Source organism: Pseudophryne corroboree, chromosome 8 (genome assembly GCF_028390025.1).
Source record: "Pseudophryne corroboree isolate aPseCor3 chromosome 8, aPseCor3.hap2, whole genome shotgun sequence".
In the NCBI taxonomy this organism is placed as follows: domain Eukaryota; kingdom Metazoa; phylum Chordata; class Amphibia; order Anura; family Myobatrachidae; genus Pseudophryne; species Pseudophryne corroboree.
This window is the reverse complement of record NC_086451.1, coordinates 412,134,721-412,154,720: the sequence shown is the minus strand read 5'-3', so window position 1 is coordinate 412,154,720 and position 20,000 is coordinate 412,134,721. Positions and strand designations below refer to the sequence as shown.

General features: G+C 50.0%; 1 protein-coding gene across 4 annotated transcripts in view; it reads right to left on the bottom strand.

Moving 5' to 3' along the window:
* The window catches only part of ZNF541 (zinc finger protein 541), a 401,808-nt gene that overhangs the window by 94,061 nt on the left and 287,747 nt on the right, over positions 1-20,000 (bottom strand). For all 4 annotated transcript variants that reach the window (XM_063937867.1, XM_063937868.1, XM_063937869.1 and 1 more), the window contains exon 5: positions 12,107-12,165. In XM_063937867.1, the coding sequence (XP_063793937.1) occupies positions 12,107-12,165 (59 nt within the window). The remainder of the gene's footprint in view (positions 1-12,106; positions 12,166-20,000) is intronic.

Genomic DNA, 20,000 nt, shown 5'->3' with positions numbered 1-20,000 from the left:
AACACCGAATGAGAGAACTCCAGGTCCTCCTCAGCCAGGGTATCAAATTTATAGAATTTTGCAAACGTGTTTGCCCCTGACCAAGTAGCAGCTCGGCAAAGTTGTAAAGCCGAGACCCCTCGGGCAGCCGCCCAAGATGAGCCCACCTTCCTTGTGGAATGGGCATTGACAGATTTTGGCTGTGGCAGGCCTGCCACAGAATGTGCAAGTTGAATTGTACTACAAATCCAACGAGCAATAGTTTGCTTAGAAGCAGGAGCACCCAGGTTGTTGGGTGCATATAGGATAAACAGCGAGTCAGATTTTCTGACTCCAGCCGTCCTGGAAACATATATTTTCAGGGCCCTGACCACGTCTAACAACTTGGAGTCCTCCAAGTCCCTAGTGGCCGCAGGCACCACAATAGGCTGGTTCAAATGAAACGCTGACACCACCTTAGGGAGAAACTGGGGACGAGTCCTCAATTCTGCCCTATCCATATGGAAAATCAGATAAGGGCTTTTATAAGACAAAGCCGCCAATTCTGATACTCGCCTGGCAGAAGCCAAGGCCAATAACATGACCACCTTCCACGTGAGATATTTCAGATCCACGGTTTTTAGTGGTTCAAACCAATGTGATTTTAAGAAACTCAACACCACGTTGAGATCCCAAGGTGCCACAGGGGGCACATATGGGGGCTGAATATGCAGCACTCCCTTTACAAATGTCTGAACTTCAGGTACTGAAGCTAGTTCTTTCTGAAAGAAAATCGATAGAGCCGAGATCTGTACCTTAATGGAACCCAGTTTTAGGCCCATATTCACTCCTGCTTGCAGGAAATGCAGAAATCGACCTAGTTGAAATTCCTCAGTTGGGGCCTTTTCGGCCTCACACCATGCAACATATTTCCGCCATATGCGGTGATAATGATTTGCTGTAACCTCTTTCCTGGCTTTAATAAGCGTAGGAATGACTTCCACCGGAATGCCCTTTTCTTTCAGGATCCGGCGTTCAACCGCCATGCCGTCAAACGCAGCCGCGGTAAGTCTTGGAACAGACAGGGCCCCTGCTGTAGCAGGTCTTGTCTTAGCGGCAGAGGCCACGGGTCCTCTGAGATCATCTCTTGAAGTTCCGGGTACCATGTTCTTCTTGGCCAATCCGGAACCACGAGAATTGTGTTTACTCCTCGCTTTCTTATTATTCTCAATACCTTTGGTATGAGAGGCAGCGGAGGGAACACAAAAACTGACTGGTACACCCACGGTGTCACCAGAGCGTCCACAGCTATCGCTTGAGGGTCTCTTGACCTGGCGCAATACCTCTCTAGTTTTTTGTTTAGGCGGGACGCCATCATGTCCACCTGTGGACGACCCCACTGATGTACAATCATTTGGAAGACTTCTGGATGAAGTCCCCACTCTCCCGGGTGGAGGTCGTGTCTGCTGAGGAAGTCTGCTTCCCAGTTGTCCACTCCCGGAATGAACACTGCTGACAGTGCTAGTACATGATTTTCCGCCCATCGGAGAATTCTTGTGGCTTCTGTCATTGCCATCCTGCTTCTTGTGCCGCCCTGTCGATTCACATGGGCGACTGCCGTGATGTTGTCTGACTGGATCAGCACCGGCTGGTGTAGGAGCAGGGAGTTTGCTTGACTTAGGGCATTGTAGATGGCCCTTAGTTCCAGAATATTTATGTGAAGGGAAGTCTCCTGACTTGTCCATAGTCCTTGGAAGTTTCTTCCCTTTGTGACTGCCCCCCAGCCTCGCAGGCTGGCTCTGCGACCCACCAGAAGATGAGCACTCTGCAGCCACCACAGAAGAGACACCCTGGTTCTTGCAGACAGGGTTATCAAGCGATGCATCTGAAGATGCGATCCGGACCACTGTCCAACAGGTCCCACTGAAAGATTCTGGCATGGAACCTGCCGAATGGAATTGCTTCGTAAGAAGCTACCATCTTTCCCAGGACCCGCGTGCAGTGATGCACCGATACCTGTTTTGGTTTCAGGAGGTCTCTGACTAGAGAAGACAACTCCCTGGCTTTCTCCTCCGGGAGAAACACTTTTTTCTGGACTGTGTCCAGAATCATCCCCAGGAACAGTAGACGTGTCGTCGGGACCAGCTGTGACTTTGGGATATTCAGAATCCAGCCGTGCTGGTTCAGCACTTCCTGAGATAGTGCTACTCCCACCAACAACTGTTCTTTGGATCGTGCCTTTATTAGGAGATCGTCCAAGTACGGGATAATTAAAACTCCCTTTCTTCGAAGGAGTATCATCATTTCCGCCATAACCTTGGTAAATACCCTTGGTGCCGTGGAGAGTCCAAACGGCAGCGTCTGGAATTGGTAATGGCAATCCTGTACCACAAATCTGAGGTACTCCTGGTGAGGATGGTAAATGGGGACATGCAGGTAAGCATCCTTGATGTCCAGGGAAACCATGTAATCCCCCTCGTCCAGGCTTGCAATAACCGCCCTGAGCGATTCTATCTTGAACTTGAATTTTTTTATGTACATGTTCAAGGACTTCAAATTTAAAATGGGTCTCACCGAACCGTCCGGCTTCGGTACCACAAATAGTGTGGAATAGTAACCCCGGCCTTGTTGAAGTAGGGGTACCTTGATTATCACCTGCTGGGAATACAGCTTGTGAATTGCCGCTAGCACCGCCTCCCTGTCTAAGGGAGCAATCGGCAAGGCAGATTTTAGGAACCGGTGGGGTGGAGCCGCCTCGAATTCCAGCATGTATCCCTGAGATACTACTTGAAGGATCCAGGGATCCACCTGTGAGCGAGCCCACTGATCGCTGAAATTTCTGAGGCGGGCCCCCACCGTACCTGGCTCCACCTGTGGAGCCCCACCGTCATGCGGCGGACTTGGAAGAGGAAGCGGGGGAGGACTTTTGTTCCTGGGAACCTGCTGTCTGTTGCAGCCTTTTTCCCCTACCTCTGCCTCTAGACAGAAAAGACCCTCCTTTTCCACGCTTGCTTTTCTGGGTCCGAAAGGACTGAACCTGATAAAATGGCGCCTTCTTAGGCTGTGAGGGAACATGGGGTAAAAATGCTGACTTCCCAGACGTTGCTGTGGAAACTAGGGCCCTCATTCCGAGTCGTTCGCTCGGTATTTTTCATCGCATCGCAGTGAAATTCCGCTTAGTACGCATGCGCAATATTCGCACTGTGACTGCGCCAAGTAATTTTACAATGGAGATAGTATTTTTACTCACTGCTTTTTCATCGCTCCGGCGATCGTAGTGTGATTGACAGGAAATGGGTGTTAATGGGCGGAAACAGGCCGTTTTATGGGCGTGCGGGAAAAAACGCTACCGTTTCCGGAAAAAACGCAGGAGTGGCCGGGGAAACGGGGGAGTGTCTGGGCGAACGCTGGGTGTGTTTGTGACGTCAAACCAGGAACGACAAGCACTGAACTGATCGCAGATGCCGAATAAGTGTGGAGCTACTCTGAAACTGCTAAGTAGTTTGTAATCGCAATATTGCGAATACATCGTTCACAATTTTAAGATGCTAAGATACACTCCCAGTAGGCGGCGGCTTAGCGTGAGCAACTCTGCTAAAATCGCCTTGCGAACGATCAACTCGGAATGAGGGCCTAGGTCGGAGAGACCATCCCCAAATAATTCCTCCCCTTTATAAGGCAAAACTTCCATGTGCCTCTTGGAATCTGCATCTCCCGTCCACTGACGAGTCCATAAGCATTTCCTAGCAGAGATAGACAATGCACTTACTTTAGATGCCAGCCGGCAAATTTCTCTCTGTGCATCTCTCATATATAAGACTGAATCTTTTATATGGTCAATCGTTAGCAGAATAGTGTCTCTGTCTAGTGTGTCAATATTTTCTGACAGTTTTTCTGACCATGCAGCGGCAGCACTGCACATCCAAGCTGACGCAATAGCTGGTCTAAGTATAATGCCTGAGTGTGTGTATACAGACTTCAGGATTGCCTCCTGCTTCTTATCAGCAGGCTCCTTAAGGGCGGCCGTGTCCTGAGAGGGTAGTGCCACCTTTTTTGACAAACGTGTGAGCGCTTTATCCACCCTAGGTGGTGTTTCCCAACGTGACCTATCCTCTGGCGGGAAAGGGAACGCCATTAGTACCTTCTTAGGAATTACCAATTTTTTATCAGGGGAAAGCCCACGCTTCTTCACACACTTCATTTAGTTCATCTGATGGGGGAAAAACTACGGGTAGTTTTTTCTCCCCAAACAGAATACCCTTTTTTGTGGTACCTGGATGTAAATCAGAAATGTTTAACACCTCTTTCATTGCCTCAATCATGCAGTGAATGGCCCTGACAGGCATTAGGTTTGACTCATCGTCGTCGACACTGTTATCAGTATCCGTGTCGACATCCGGGTCTGCAAACTGAGGTAGCGGGCGTTTTAGAGCCCCTGACGACCCCTGAGGCACCTGGACAGGCACGAGCTGAGATCCCGGCTGTCCCACATTTGGCATGTCGTCAAATTTCTTATGTAAAGAATCTATACGTGCACTCATTTCTTTCCATAAGTTCATCCACTCGGGTGTCTGCCCCGCAGGGGGTGACATCCCTTCAACATGCATCTGCTCCGCCTCCACCTCATTATCCTCATCAAACATGTCGACACAGCCGTACCGACACACCCCACACACACAGGGAATGCTCAACAGAGGACAGGACCCACAAAAAGCCCTTTGGGGGGACAGAGTGAGAGTATGCCAGCACACACCAGAGCGCTATATATATACAGGGACTAACTGAGTTATGTCCCTAATAGCTGCTTTTCATATAATATATGTATATATTAGTGTTCATTCTAGCACCCTGCACCTTTCAAAATTCATGCAGTTCCTCTTTCCTGCCTGGGGTGTCGCTCTTTGCTGTGATGCTTCTCAGCACACTCTGATCTGTTACTCAGTGCTGTGATACAGACCTGTGTGTGCTGAGAAGCACCAGAGCAGAGAGCGACACCACAGGCAGGAAAGAGGAACTGCACAGGATTTGAAAGGTGCAGGGTGCTAGAATGAACACTATATATATACTGCCAAATTTAATGCCCCCCCTCTTTTTTCCCTCTTACTGTTACTGTATATTGCAGGAAAGAGCCAGGGAGCTTCCTTCCAGCCGAGCTGTGAGGGAAATTTGGCGCCAGTGTGCTGAGGAGATAGGCTCCGCCCCTTTTTCGCGGCCTATTCTCCCGCTTTTTATGGAATTCTGGCAGGGGTATTTACCTCATATATAGCCTCTGGGGCTATATATTGAGGTATTTTAGCCAGCCAAGGTGTTATTATTGCTGCCTCAGGGCGCCCCCCCCCCCCAGCGCCCTGCACCCTCAGTGACCGGAGTGTGAAGTGTGAGAGGAGCAATGGCGCACAGCTGCAGTGCTGTGCGCTACCTTGGTGAAGACAGAGTCTTCATGCCGCCGATTTTCCGGACCATCTTCTTGCTTCTGGCTCTGTAAGGGGGACGGCGGCGCGGCTCCGGGACCGAACACCAAGGACTGGGCCTGCGGTCGATCCCTCTGGAGCTAATGGTGTCCAGTAGCCTAAGAAGCCCAATCCGGCTGCAAGCAGGCGAGTTCGCTTCTTCTCCCCTTAGTCCCTCGCTGCAGTGAGCCTGTTGCCAGCAGGTCTCACTGAAAATAAAAAACCTAAGTCTATTCTTTCTAAGAGCTCAGGAGAGCCCCTAGTGTGCATCCAACCTCGGCCGGGCACGAATTCTAACTGAGGCTTGGAGGAGGGTCATAGTGGGAGGAGCCAGTGCACACCAGGTAGTCTGAAATCTTTCTAGAGTGCCCAGCCTCCTTCGGAGCCCGCTATTCCCCATGGTCCTTACGGAGTTCCCAGCATCCACTAGGACGTCAGAGAAATAGATTTACCGGTGAGTAAAATCTTATTTTCTCTGACGTCCTAGTGGATGCTGGGAACTCCGTAAGGACCATGGGGATTATACCAAAGCTCCCAAACGGGCGGGAGAGTGCGGATGACTCTGCAGCACCGAATGAGAGAACTCAAGGTCCTCCTCAGCCAGGGTATCAAATTTGTAGAATTTAGCAAACGTGTTTGACCCTGACCAAGTAGCAGCTCGGCAAAGTTGTAAAGCCGAGACCCCTCGGGCAGTCGCCCAAGAAGAGCCCACCTTCCTCGTGGAATGGGCTTTCACTGATTTAGGATGCGGCAGTCCAGCCGCAGAATGCGCAAGCTGAATTGTGCTACAAATCCAGCGAGCAATCGTCTGCTTCGAAGCAGGAGCACCCAGCTTGTTGGGTGCATACAGGATAAATAGCGAGTAAGTTTTCCTGACTCCAGCCGTCCTGGAAACCTTAAATTTTCAAGGCCCTGACTACGTCCAGTAACTTGGAATCCTCCAAGTCCCTAGTAGCCGCAGGCACTACGATAGGTTGGTTCAAGTGAAACGCTGATACCACCTTAGGGAGAAACTGGGGACGAGTCCTCAATTCTGCCCTATCCATATGGAAAATCAGATAAGAGCTTTTACATGACAAAGCCGCCAATTCTGACACACGCCTGGCCGAAGCCAAGGCCAAAAGCATTACCACTTTCCTCGTGAGATATTTTAGATCCGCGGTTTCAAGTGGCTCGAACCAATGTGACTTTAGGAAACTCAACACCATGGTGAGATCCCAAGGTGCCACCGGAGACACAAAAAGAGGCTGAGTATGCAGCACTCCCTTAACAAAAGTCTGAACTTCAGGCAGTGAAGCCAGTTCTTTTTGGAAGAAAATGTACAGAGCCGAAATCTGGACCTTAATGGAAGCCAATTTTAGGCCCATAGTCACTCCTGACTGTAGGAAGTGCAGAAATCGACCCAGTTGAAATTCTTCTGTTGGGGCCTTCCTGGCCTCACACCAAGCAACATATTTTCACCATATGCGGTGATAATGTTGTGCGGTCACATCTTTCCTAGCCCCAATCAGCGTAGGAATGACTTCCTCCGGAATGCCTTTTTCCTTTAGGATCCGGTGTTCAACCGCCATGCCGCCAAACGCAGCCGCGGTAAGTCTTGGAACAGACAGGGCCCCTGCTGCAGCAGGTCCTGTCTGAGCGGCAGAGACCATGGGTCCTCTGAGATCATTTCTTGAAGTTCTGGGTACCAAGCTCTTCTTGGCCAATCCGGAACCACGAGTATAGTTCTTACTCCTCTCCTTCTTATTATTCTCAGTACCTTAGGTATGAGAGGCAGAGGAGGGAACACATACACCGACTGGTACACCCACGGTGTCACCAGAGCGTCCCCAGCTATCACCTGAGGGTCCCCTTTTTGTTGAGGCGGGACGCCATCATGTCCACCTGTGGCCTTTCCCAATGGTGTACAATCATTTGGAAGATTTCTGGATGAAGTCCCCACTCTCCCGGGTGGAGGTCGTGTCTGCTGAGAAAATCTGCTTCCCAGTTGTCCACTCCGGGAATGAACACTGCTGATAGTGCTAACACATGATTTTCCGCCCATCGGAGAATCCTTGTGGCTTCTGCCATCGCCATCCTGCGTCTTGTGCCGCCCTGTTGGTTTACATGGGCGACCGCCGTGATGTTGTCTGACTGAATCAGTACCGGCTGGTTTTGAAGCAGGGGTCTTGCTTGACTTAGGGCATTGTAAATGGCCCTCAGTTCCAGAATGTTTATGTGTAGGGAAATCTCCTGATTCGACCATAGTCCCTGGAAGTTTTTTCCCTGTGTGACTGCCCCCCAGCCTCGAAGGCTGGCATCCGTGGTCACCAGAACCCAGTCCTGTATGCCGAATCTGCGGCCCTCTCGAAGATGAGCACCCTGCAGTCACCACGGCAGAGATACCCTGGTCCTTGGAGACAGGGTTATCAACCGATGCATCTGAAGATGCGATCCGGACCACTTGTCCAACAGGTCCCACTGAAAAGCTCTTGCATGGAACCTGCCGAATGGCATTGCTTCGTAGGAAGCTACCATTTTTCCCAGGACTCGCGTGCAGTAATGCACCGACACCTGTTTTGGTTTCAGAAGGCCTCTGACTAGAGATGACAGCTCCTCTGCTTTCTCCTCCGGGAGAAACCCTTTTTTTTTTTTTTTTCTGGTTTGTGTCCAGAACCATCCCCAGGAACAGTAGACGTGTCGTAGGAACCAGCTGTGCTGTTGTAGCACTTCCCGAGATAGTGCTACCCCGACCAATAACTGCTCCTTGGACCTCGCCTTTATCAGGAGATCGTCCAAGTACGGGATAATTAAAAACTCCCTTTTTTTTGAAGGAGTATCATCATTTCGGCCATTACCTTGGTAAATACTCTCTGTGCCGTGGACAGACCGAACGGCAACGTCTGGAATTGGTAACGACAAACCTGTACCACAAAACTGAGGTACTCCTGGTGAGGATGGTAAATGGGGACATACAGGTAAGCATCCTTGATGTCCAGAGATACCATGTAATCTCCCTCGTCCAGGCTTGCAATAACCGCCCTGCGCGATTTCATTTTTAACTTGAACCTTCGTATATAAGTGTTCAAGGATTTTAATTTTAGAATGGGTTTCACCGAACCGTCTGGTTTCGGTACCACAACATTGTGGAATAGTAACCCCGGCCTTGTTGAAGGAGGGGTACCTTGATTTTCACCTGCTGGAAGTACAGCTTGCTGATTTGAGGTAACGGCGAGAGGGAGTCGCCTCGAACTCCAGCTTGTATCCCTGAGATACTACATGCAGAACCCAGGGATCCACCTGTGAGCGAGCCCACTGGACGCTGAAGTTCTCGAGACGCGCCCCCCACCGCCCCTGGCTACACCTGTGGAGCCCCCGCGTCATGCGGTGGACTCAGAGGAAGCGGGGGAAGAATTTTGATCCTGGGAACTGGCTGACTGGAGCAGCTTTTTCCCTCTTCCCTTGTCTCTGTGCAGAAAGGAAGCACCTTTGACCCGCTTGCTTTTCTGAAGCCGAAAGGACTGTACCTGATAATACAGTGCTTTCTTAGGCTGTGAGGAAAACCTGAGGTAAAATTTTTTTATTTCTTCCCAGCTGTTGCTGTGGATATGAGGTCCCAGAGACCATCCCCAAACAATTCCTCACTCTTATAAGGCAGAATCTCTATGTGCCTTTTAAAGTCAGCCTCACCTGTCCAGTGCCGGGTCTCTAATACCTTCCTGGCAGAATGGACATTGCATTAATTCAGGATGCCAGCCGGCAAAATATCCCTCTGTGCATCCCTCATATATAAGACGACGTCTTTAATATGCTCTTATGTTAGTAAAATAGTATCCCTGTCTGACAGGGTCACAGACCACGCTGCAGCAGCACTATCCATGCTGAGGCAATTGCAGGTCTCAGTCTAGTACCTGAGTGTGTAAATACAGACTTCAGGATAGCCTCCTGCTTTTTATCAACAGGTACCTTCAAAATGGCCTTATCCTAAGACGGCAGTGCCACCTTTTTTGACAAACGTGTGAGCGCCTTATCCACCCTAGGGGATATCTCCCAGCGTAACCTATCCTCTGGCGGGAAAGGGTACGCCATCAGTAACTTTTTAGTCAGTTTCTTATGGGGGGAACCCACGCTTTTTCACACACTTCATTCACTCATCTGATGGGGGAACAAAACACTGCCTGCTTTTCCTCCCCAAACATAAAACCCTTTTTTAGTGGTACTTGGGTTAATGTCAGAAATGTGTAACACATTTTTTTTTGCCGGGATCATGCAACGGATGTTCCTAGTGGATTGTGTAAATGTCTCAACCTCGTTGACACTGGAGTCAGACTCCGTGTCGACATCTGTGTCTGCCATCTGAGGTAACGGGCGTTTTTTGAGCCCCTGATGGCCTTTGAGACGCCTGGGCAGGCGCGGGCTGAGAAGCCGGCTGTCCCACAGCTGTTACGTCATCCAGCCTTTTATGTAAGGAGTTGACACTGTCGGTTAATACCTTCCACCTATCCATCCACTCTGATGTCGGCCCCACAGGGGCGACATCACATTTATCGGCATCTGCTCCGCCTCCACATAAGCCTCCTCATCAATCATGTCGACACAGCCGTACCGACACACCGCACACACACAGGGAATGCTCTTACTGAGGACAGGACCCCACAAAGCCCTTTGGGGAGACAGAGAGAGAGTATGCCAGCACACACCAGAGCGCTATATAATGTAGGGATTAACACTATAACTGAGTGAATTTTCCCCAATAGCTGCTTGTATAAACAATATTGCGCCTAAATTTAGTGCCCCCCCCTCTCTTTTTAACCCTTTGAGCCTGAAAACTACAGGGGAGAGCCTGGGGAGCTGTCTTCCAGCTGCACTGTGAAGAGAAAATGGCGCCAGTGTGCTGAGGGAGATAGCCCCGCCCCTTTTTCGGCGGACTTTTCTCCCGCTTTTTTATGGATTCTGGCAGGGGTATTTATCACATATATAGCCTCTGGGACTATATATTGTGATTATTTTGCCAGCCAAGGTCTTAATATTGCTGCTCAGGGCGCCCCCCCCCGCCCCCCCCCCCCCCCCCCCCAGCGCCCTGCACCCATCAGTGACCGGAGTGTGAGGTGTGCATGAGGAGCAATGGCGCACAGCTGCAGTGCTGTGCGCTACCTTGGTGAAGACTGAAGTCTTCTGCCGCCGATTTTCAGGAACACTTCTTGCTTCTGGCTCTGTAAGGGGGCCGGCGGCGCGGCTCCGGGACCGAACATCAAGGCCGGTTCCTGCGGTCGATCCCTCTGGAGCTAATGGTGTCCAGTAGCCTAAGAAGCCCAAGCTACCACCAGTTAGGTAGGTTCGCTTCTTCTCCCCTTAGTCCCTCGCTGCAGTGAGTCTGTTGCCAGCAGATCTCACTGTAAAATAAAAAACCTAAATATACTTTCTTTCTAGGAGCTCAGGAGAGCCCCTAGTGTGCATCCAGCTCAGCCGGGCACAAGATTCTAACTGAGGTCTGGAGGAGGGTCACAGTGGGAGGAGCCAGTGCACACCAGGTAGTCCTAAAGCTTTCTTTAGTTGTGCCCAGTCTCCTGCGGAGCCGCTATTCCCCATGGTCCTTACGGAGTTCCCAGCATCCACTAGGACGTCAGAGAAATAATAATTGCTATGTACAGCTAAATCGCTTAAAACAAACAAATAGGACAAAGACTCATATGGTAAAAACAGTAACTGAGAAATCATTAAAATGTACGTGTCTATTACACGCTGTGGGAGCAGCCATTTTGTGTGAGACAATTTGCACTGCAATGCAGCCTACCTATCCTGTAGGAAGTAGTGACATGACAGATGTGTGAGGAGCTCCAGGGAGATTTTGTTTTGATCAGGACTCAGAAAGAGTGATTACTACAAAACTATGGCAGACAGTTATACGCAGCCAACGCCACGGCCGAGAACAAAGTTCTCCAAGCTGTCCTGCCTGGTGAGCTCCCCAGTGGCCTATGGGGTAGTGCTGCTGAGTGAAATTCTAGGGTTCCAGGTATAAGATAGAGTGGGGTTTAGAATGAAATACCTACAATCAAAATCCTGACAACAATTGACCGACGGTCAAAATCCCGACATGATCAAAATCCCGACATTTAAAATACCGACAAGGTCAAAATACCGAATTTAAAATGTCGACAGGTCAAAAAGTTGACACAAGTTTTCATTGTTTTTGTGTGTGTATGTCGACATGGACACAGTGTAAGTGTACCGCGTCCCCTTGCATAGCTTGCCATGCTTCGGGCGTGGCGCTTCGCTGTGCCTGCCACACTATTACTGTATATTCCCCCTCCATGTCCACTGGGATGGTAAAGTATGAACAGGTCGGTTTCAAATAAAAAAATCATGAAAAACTTACGTCGACTTTTTGATCTGTCGACATTTTAAATGTCGGAATTTTGACCATGTCAGGATTTCGACCTTGTCGGGATTTTGACCATCCGTCAATGGCTGTCGGGATTTTCACCGTTGGGAGTTTGATTGTAGGTAAATTGATGGTGTTGAATAAAAATGGCTGGAGACCAGTCACCTCCAGAGGAGTCACCTTTACAACTTGTGCAACAACGTAAAGTCATTTTTCTTCTTCTTTTAATTACCCAAAGTTTGTTACAGACAATTCCCTTAGCTAATAACACACGTTAGGAATCGGTGGGCTAGAAATACATACATAAAAAAGAAAGCAGGGACCGGTCAGTAATTACCTGCCTGTAGTGACACTGCTCCCTCCCCCTCCGCCAGGAAGTGTACAGATATTTTCTCCCTGGGAACCAACATTAAAACAGGTGAGAACAGTAATTTCATCACTCACAGTCTGACTGCAACTAAGCGGGGGATATTCTGTTTTCTGTGATGTGCGACCCAAACACGGCACGACTGACAGCGTTTGGTGCGGGCAGAGCTGGGCTGCGTTCCTGAGGGAAGTGACGCCTCCATTTTCTAGGAATGGCTAGGTCAATGGTTGCATCCTTGGACACAGCTTCACTGGCCCTAGCAGCATGAACAGACCGACCATTTTGTGTAACCTGAGGGTCACGCCGAGGGCTGAGTTCATGCAGAGTGATCTGATGCTGCATCTTCAGACGTAGCAGTGGTCACACAGGCCTGCAGGAGGTAACTACTTACACAAGACGCCTCCTGCTGCGTTTGCATATTTCCTACAGCATCTGCTGTACAAGCTGTGCCCATCTCTGAAGCTGGCCCATGGTACAATAACATTGCAAATGTCCTGCGTTCCGAGCTAGGCTGTGAGGGTAAACTGGAAATGTTGGTGGTCACAAAGTGCCGTTCTTCTGGCTGTCCCGCCGACACTACACAGACATCGCCAGCATGAATAAGTCTGTATATAGGCTGACATTATCTGATTTTCACTATATAAATATATAATTTCCAAACAAATCTTTATTGCAGACTGTGGGCCTGATTCAGAGATGGATGGGAATTCAATGCCGCATGCAAGCAGAATTGAATTTCCGTATGATCTCTAGGAGGGCCATGCAGAAGACGTCTCAGCAGAAGAGACGCCTACTGCATGTATCTGCGATCCCAGCACTGTGACTGACGTCACAAGCTGGGATCCAACGGGATCCGGTCTGAAGATCGACAGTGTCTAGGTCGACCACTATAGGTCGACAGTCACTAGGTCGACATGGATGGAAGGTCGACAGGGTTTCTAGGTCGACATGTGCTAGGTCGACAGGTCTAAAGGTCGACATGAGTTTTTCACATTTTCTTTTTTTGAATTTTTTCATACTTAACAATCCACGTGGACTACGATTGGAACGGTAAAGTGTGCCGAGCGAAGGGACGCGGTGCACTAATTTGGGATCCCGGTCACTCTACGAAGAAAACGACAAAAAAAAAAAAAAAAAAATCCTCATGTCGACCTTTAGACCTGTCGACCTAGCACATGTCGACCTAGAAACCCTGTCGACCTTCCATCCATGTCGACCTAGTGACTGTCGACCTGTAGTGGTCGACCTAAACATTGTCGACCTAGACACTGTCGATTTGATGAACCACACCCGATCCAACATCCATGCGACTGGCCAACGGAAGCAGGGGCTGTGCCTCTCCCCTCCCAGAAAATGGGGGTGATATACCCCCATTCCTAGGAATGCAGGCCTAAGTCCGCATCCTCAATGCTGCTGCCTGTCAATCAGGCAGCACCAGAGGGGAACTACAGGAGGCCGACGGGAACATCACATGGACCGTTCTGTACATGCAGCTGCAGATTTCTGATAATTGGGAATCTGTGGGCTGCCCCACTCCTGCGAATGTCGGAATCAGGTCCAGTGTTATTGTCCCTTTAAACATCTCCCATCATATAAGTGAATGGTACAGTGGGTCTGAGATGGACGCAATGTTGATGTCGAACGCAGTGGGGTGATTTTTTTGCTACTGCGCATGCAGCAAAGTCGCACGGCACAGGTGCCGCGGGAGTCTACCAACAGCGTCCGCAGTGAGGATTTATTTGCAAAATGATTGACAATCAGGCAGGAGCAGAACTACCGCTGGTGCGTTGCACGGGAGCCCCTGGGGAGTAAGGGTCTCGTCGGGATCTCCACCGCTGGTCAGTGATGGCTGTCAGCTGCTGCTACCCGTTTGGGATTACATTAAACAGTTCAGAATGTCAGCAATCGAGGGTGCAGGGTGCCGATGACAACCACCCGCCAGCAAAGTAATACAATCACACACTGAGCGGTGGAGGTAGCAGGTTGTCTCTGCAGCACTGACGCCTTTTACAGTGTTCCTCTGCTTCACAAGGTGCAGAATGACACTGTAATACGCCTTTCACACCAAAAAAATGAGGTCCGACCTGGGTTATTTAAACACGGTTTCAAGTTTTGTCCAACTGATTCAAACCGCGTTCGCACAGCAGACCATACCTGTGGTTATTGCCGGTTCTTACGTTTGCTGACGCTTGGAGATGACATCACCACTAAGTGCTGTTGATCTGGCCCTCAGTATACTTTAAGCATGACCCGGGTCACACTGATCACTCCACAGGCTACCCAGGTCAGTGCCGGGTTTGATCCTGGTAGCTACAGCAAAAATTTCAGTCAGCAGGAAGATAGCTGAGGTAAAAGCTCTACAATATTTCTGAGTACTCATGTTACCTGAAATATCTGTGCAGTTACTGCACAGCAAGGTGATTGCTTATGTGCCAGGTATAAGAAAATAGGATTTTAATTCCCTACCGGTAAATCCTTTTCTCGTAGTTCATAAGGGATATTGGGGAGAGTTAGTACGATCGGGTATAGACGGGGTCCAAAGGAGCCGATGCACTTTAAATTTCTTCACTGGGTGTGCTGGCTCCTCCCCTCCCACAGGCAGTTACAGGTAAAACAGTGCCCGAAGGAGAAAGGACATATATGAGAGAGAGAGTGGTGAGATTTAACATCAGCACACCACGAACATATAACAACCAGCAACGGCTGGTAACAATAACAGCAACAGCTGAACAGGTAACCACATAACAGATAACCTGCAGAAAAGTCAACGCACTGAGGCGGGCGCCCAATGGCCCTCATTACGAGTTGTTCGCTCGCTACCTGCTTTTAGCAGCATTGCTAACACTAGGCCGCCGCCCTCTGGGAGTGTATCTTATCTTAGCAGAATAGCAAACGAAAGGGCCCTCATTCCGAGTTGGTCGCTCGCAAGCTGCTTTTAGCAGCTTTACACACGCTAAGCCGCCGCCTACTGGGAGTGATTCTTAGCTTCTTAAAATTGCGAACGAAAGATTCTCAAAATTGCGATTACACACCTCTTAGCAGTTTCTGAGTAGCTTCAAACTTACTCGGCATCTGCGATCAGTTCAGTGCTTGTTGTTCCTGGTTTGACGTCACAAACACACCCAGCGTTCGCCCAGACACTCCTCCGTTTCTCCAGCCACTCCCGCGTTTTTCCCAGAAACGGTAGCGTTTTTTCACACACTCCCATAAAACGGCCAGTTTCCGCCTAGAAACACCCACTTCCTGTCAATCACATTACGATCACCAGAACGAAGAAAAAACCGTGAGTAAAATTCCTAACTGCATAGCAAATTTACTTGGTGCAGTCGCACTGCGGACATTGCGCATGCGCACTAAGCGGAAAATCGCTGCGATGCGAATAAATTTACAGAGCGAACAACTCGGAATGAGGGCCGAAAGATTAGCAGAATTGCTACTAAATAATTTCCTGCAGTTTCTGAGTAGCTCCAGTCCTACTCCTAGATTGCGATCACCTCAGTCCATTTAGTTCCTGGTTTGACGTCACAAACACGCCCTGCGTTCGGCCAGCCACTCCCCCGTTTCTCCAGCCACTCCTGCGTTTTTCCATGGCACGCCTGCGTTTTTTAGCACACTCCCGGAAAACACTCAGTTACCTCCCAGAAACGCCCCTTTCCTGTCAATCACTCACCGATCAGCAGTGCTACTGAAAAGCGCCGCACAAACACCAGCAAATCTACTAAGTTTTGTGTTAAATAACTTAGCGCATGCGCGCTGCGTAACATGCGCATACGCATTTTCCACCTAATCGCTGCGTTGCGAAAAACGGCAATGAGCGAACAACTCGGAATGACCACCAATATCCCTTATGGACTACGAGAAAAGGATTTACCGGTAGGTAATTAAAATCATATTTTCTCTAGCATCCATAAGGGATATTGGGGAGACTTAGGGGGTCATTCCGAGTTGTTCGCTAGCTGCATTCGTTCGCTGTGCAGCGATGAGGAAAAAAAAAGGCACTTCTGCGCATGCGTATGCGGCGCAATGCGGATGTAGTTTCACACAGGGTCTAGCGAAGCTTTTCAGTCGCACCGCTGGCCGCAGAGTGATTGACATGAAGTGGGCGTTTCTGGGTGTCAGCTGACCGTTTTCAGGGAGTGTTTGAAAAAACGCAGGCGTGCCAGGAAAAACGCAGGCATGGCTGGGCGTGTTTGTGACGTCAAAACAGGAACTGAACAGTCTGAAGTCATCGCAAGCGCTGAGTAGGTATTGAGCTACTCTAAAACTGCACAAAAAAATTTGCCGCTGCTCTGCGATCCGTTCGTTCGCACTTCTGCTAAGCTAAAATACACTCCCAGTGGGAGGCGGCATAGCGTTTGCATGGCTGCTAAAAACTGCTAGCGAGCGAACAACTCGGAATGACTACCCTAGTACGATGGGGACGTCCTAAAGCTTCCAGAACGGGCGGGAATGTGCGGAGACTGCTGCAGCACCGCCTGCCAAAACTGGGTATCCTCTTTGGCCAGGGTATCAAACTTGTAGAACTTCACAAAGGTATTCTTCCCCGACCAGGTAGCAGCTCGGCATAGTTGCAAGGCCGAGACTCCTCGGGCAGCCGCCCAGGAAGAGCCCACAGATCTTGTAGCGTGAGCTTTACAAGGCTGCCGATACATAGGCCTGTTGGATAGTAAGCCTAAGCCAACGAACAATGGACTGCTTTGAAGCTGGACAACCCTTCTTCTGCACATCATAGAGCACGAACAAGGAATCCATCTTTCTGATCCGAGACGTCCGCTTGACATAGATCTTCAAGGCTCGCACCACATCTCTCTAATGCCTCCGGAGGAGCAGAAGTGTCAGAACTGGACGGAACCACAATAGGGTGATTCAGGTGAAACGCAGTGACTACCTTCGGCAGGAACTGCTGTCTAGTCCAGAGCTCCGCTCTGTCCTCGTAAAAGACCAAGTATGGACTTTTACACAATAAGGCCCCCAATTCTGAGACACGTCTAGCAGAAGCAAGGGCCAATAAGATCACTGTCTTCCACGTGAGGGACTTGTCTTCTACCGTCATCAGAGGCTCAAACCAGGAGGACTGTAGAAATTCCAACACCACATTCAAATCCCAGGGCGCCGTAGGCGGCACAAAAGAAGGTTGTATGTGGAGTCTGAACTTCTGGCAACAATGCCAATTTCTTCTGGAAGAAAATGGAGAGAGATAAAATCTGGACTCTAATGGAACCCAGACGCAAGCCCTTACCCACACCAGCCTGCAGGAAACGTAAGAAATGTCCCAAGTGGAACTCCACAGGTGATACGTGCGTTCCTCGCACCAAGAGACATATCTTCTCCAGATATGATGATAGTGTTTTGACGTCACAGGTTTCCTGGCCTGAACCATGGTAGCAATAACCTTTTTGGAAAGGCCCTTGTGAGCTAGGATGTTCCGTTCAACCTCCATGCCATCAAACGAAGTCGCTGTAAGTCCGGGTAGACAAACGGTCCCTGTTGAAGATCGCTTCTTAGTGGTACAGGCCAAGGGTCTTCAACGGACATGTCCAGAAGATCCGCGTACCACGCTCTCCGAGGCCAATCCGGGGCAATCAGAATTGCCTGGACTCCCTGATTTCCGATTCGCTTGAGCACCCTTGGGAGCAACAGAATCGGATGAAACAGGTAGACCAGCCGGTAAGGCCAAGACGACGTCAGTGCAGCCACTGCCCTCGTCTGAGGGTCCCTGGTTCGAGAGCAATACCATTGAAACTTCTTGTTGAGACGAGAAGCCATCAAGTCTATCTGCGGGCAGCCCCACCGGTGGGTGATCTGCTGAAACACCTGAGGGTGGAGTCCCCACTCTCCCGGGTGGAGATCATGATGACTGAGGAAGTCCGCTTCCCAGTTGTCCACTCCCAGAATGAAGATTGCTGACATTGCTCTTGCATTTCTTTCTGCCCATAGGAGTATCTCGACACCTCTCGCATGCAGGCTCTGCTTTTTGTCCCTCCTTGCCGATTGATTTACGCCACTGATGGCGTGATTCGTGAGCAGAGGAGAGGCCTAAAGCAGAGCATTGTAGATCGCCCGAAGTTCCAGAATGTTGATCGGAAGTAGGGCTTTGTGGGCTGATCACCTGCCCTGGAACTGCGCCCCTTGGGTGACAGCACCCGATCCTCCCATCCGTCGTGAGGAGGGTACAATCCTGAATCCCGAAACGCCGGCCTTCCAGGAGATTGGAGGACTGCAGCTACCACAGGAGGGAAATCCTGGCCTGAGGTGACAGCCGAATCATCCGATGTATCTGTAGATGTGATCCGGACCACTTGCTCAGGAGATCCAATTGAAATGTTCTGGCATGGAACCTCCCATAATGGAACACCTCATAGGAGGTGACCATCTTCCCCAACAATCTGATGCAAAGATGGATGGATACATGAGCTGGTCGGAGCACGATGCGGACCATCTCCTAAAGTGTTCTCACCTTGTCCTCTGGGAGGAACACCTTCTGGGCCACCGTATCCAGTAACATCCCCAAGAACAGGAGCCGCTGAGTCGGCTCCAGGTGGGACTTCTGTAGGTTGAGAATCCACCCATGGTGCGACATAAGTTGGATAGTGTGGTCGATATGGAGCAATAAAAGCTCCCTGGATCTTGCTTTTATCAGAAGATCGTCCAGGTAAGGGACAACACTGACCCCCTGGACCCGGAGTTGGAACATCATCTCCACCATCACCTTTGTGAATACCCTCGGAGCCGTGGACAGACCAAAGGGTAGCGCCTGGAACTGGTAGTGATTGTCCAGTAGGGCAAACCTCAGAAAAGCCTGATGAGGTGGGCAAATTGGAATATGAAGGTAGGCGTCCTTGATATCCAGGGAAACCAGGAATTCCTGATTTTCCAGACCCGCAATCACTGCCCTCAGGGACTCCATTTTGACCTTGAAACCTTTAGGTAAGGATTCAAGGACTTTAGGTTAAAAATGGGCAGTACCGAGCCGACCGGCTTTGGAACCACAAACAGGTTGGAGTAATAACCCCTGCCTCGTTGTGGTATCGGTACTGGGACAATGACGTGGACTGGACCAACTTTTGGATGGCCTTTTGCAACGTAACCTGCGTATCCTCCAAAGCTGGTAAGCTTGATTTGACAAATCGTTGGGAAGGAGCACCGTTGAACTCTAGCTTGTAGCCCTGAGAAATGAGGTCCCTTACCTAGGTGTCCTGGCAGGAGCTTTCCCAGATGCGGCTAAAGTGACGCAGTCGGGCTCCCACCTCGAGATCTTCTCGGGGTGGGTGGGCGGGCACCGTCATGCTGAGGTCTTAGTGGAAGCAGAACTGGTGCTCTGTTCTTGAGAATTGGTGGTTGCAGGTCTTTTTGACTTACCTCTAGTGCCTCTATTGCATTGGAGGCACCTCTGGCCCTAGAACAAAATCTGTTAGACCGAAAGGAGTGAACATATGGCCCCAGGTAGGAATGCCTAGCCGGCGGGGCACCAGAGGGGAAGAACATGGATTTCCCAGCAGTGACTTTGGAAATCCACATATCCAACTCAACCCCAAAGAGCCATTCCCCCGAAAAGGGGAGGGATTCCACACTGCGCTTTGATTCTGCGTCCACTATCTACTGACGCAACCACAAAGCCCTGCGCACCGACACTGCCATGGCAGAAGTCCTAGCATTAATATTCCCCATCTCCTTGAGCGAATCACACAGTGTCACAACTGAGGGCCTGAGCTGACGGGAGGCAGCCTCAGTTGTAGGGGCTGAGATGTACCGGAACCTGGGAGGTTGTATCAGACCCCTGCACATGTAAGTAACATGAATAATAACTGCCCGAAGGCGTGACCACGACAACTTGGATAAAAGTCAATGATGTTTATTATGACAA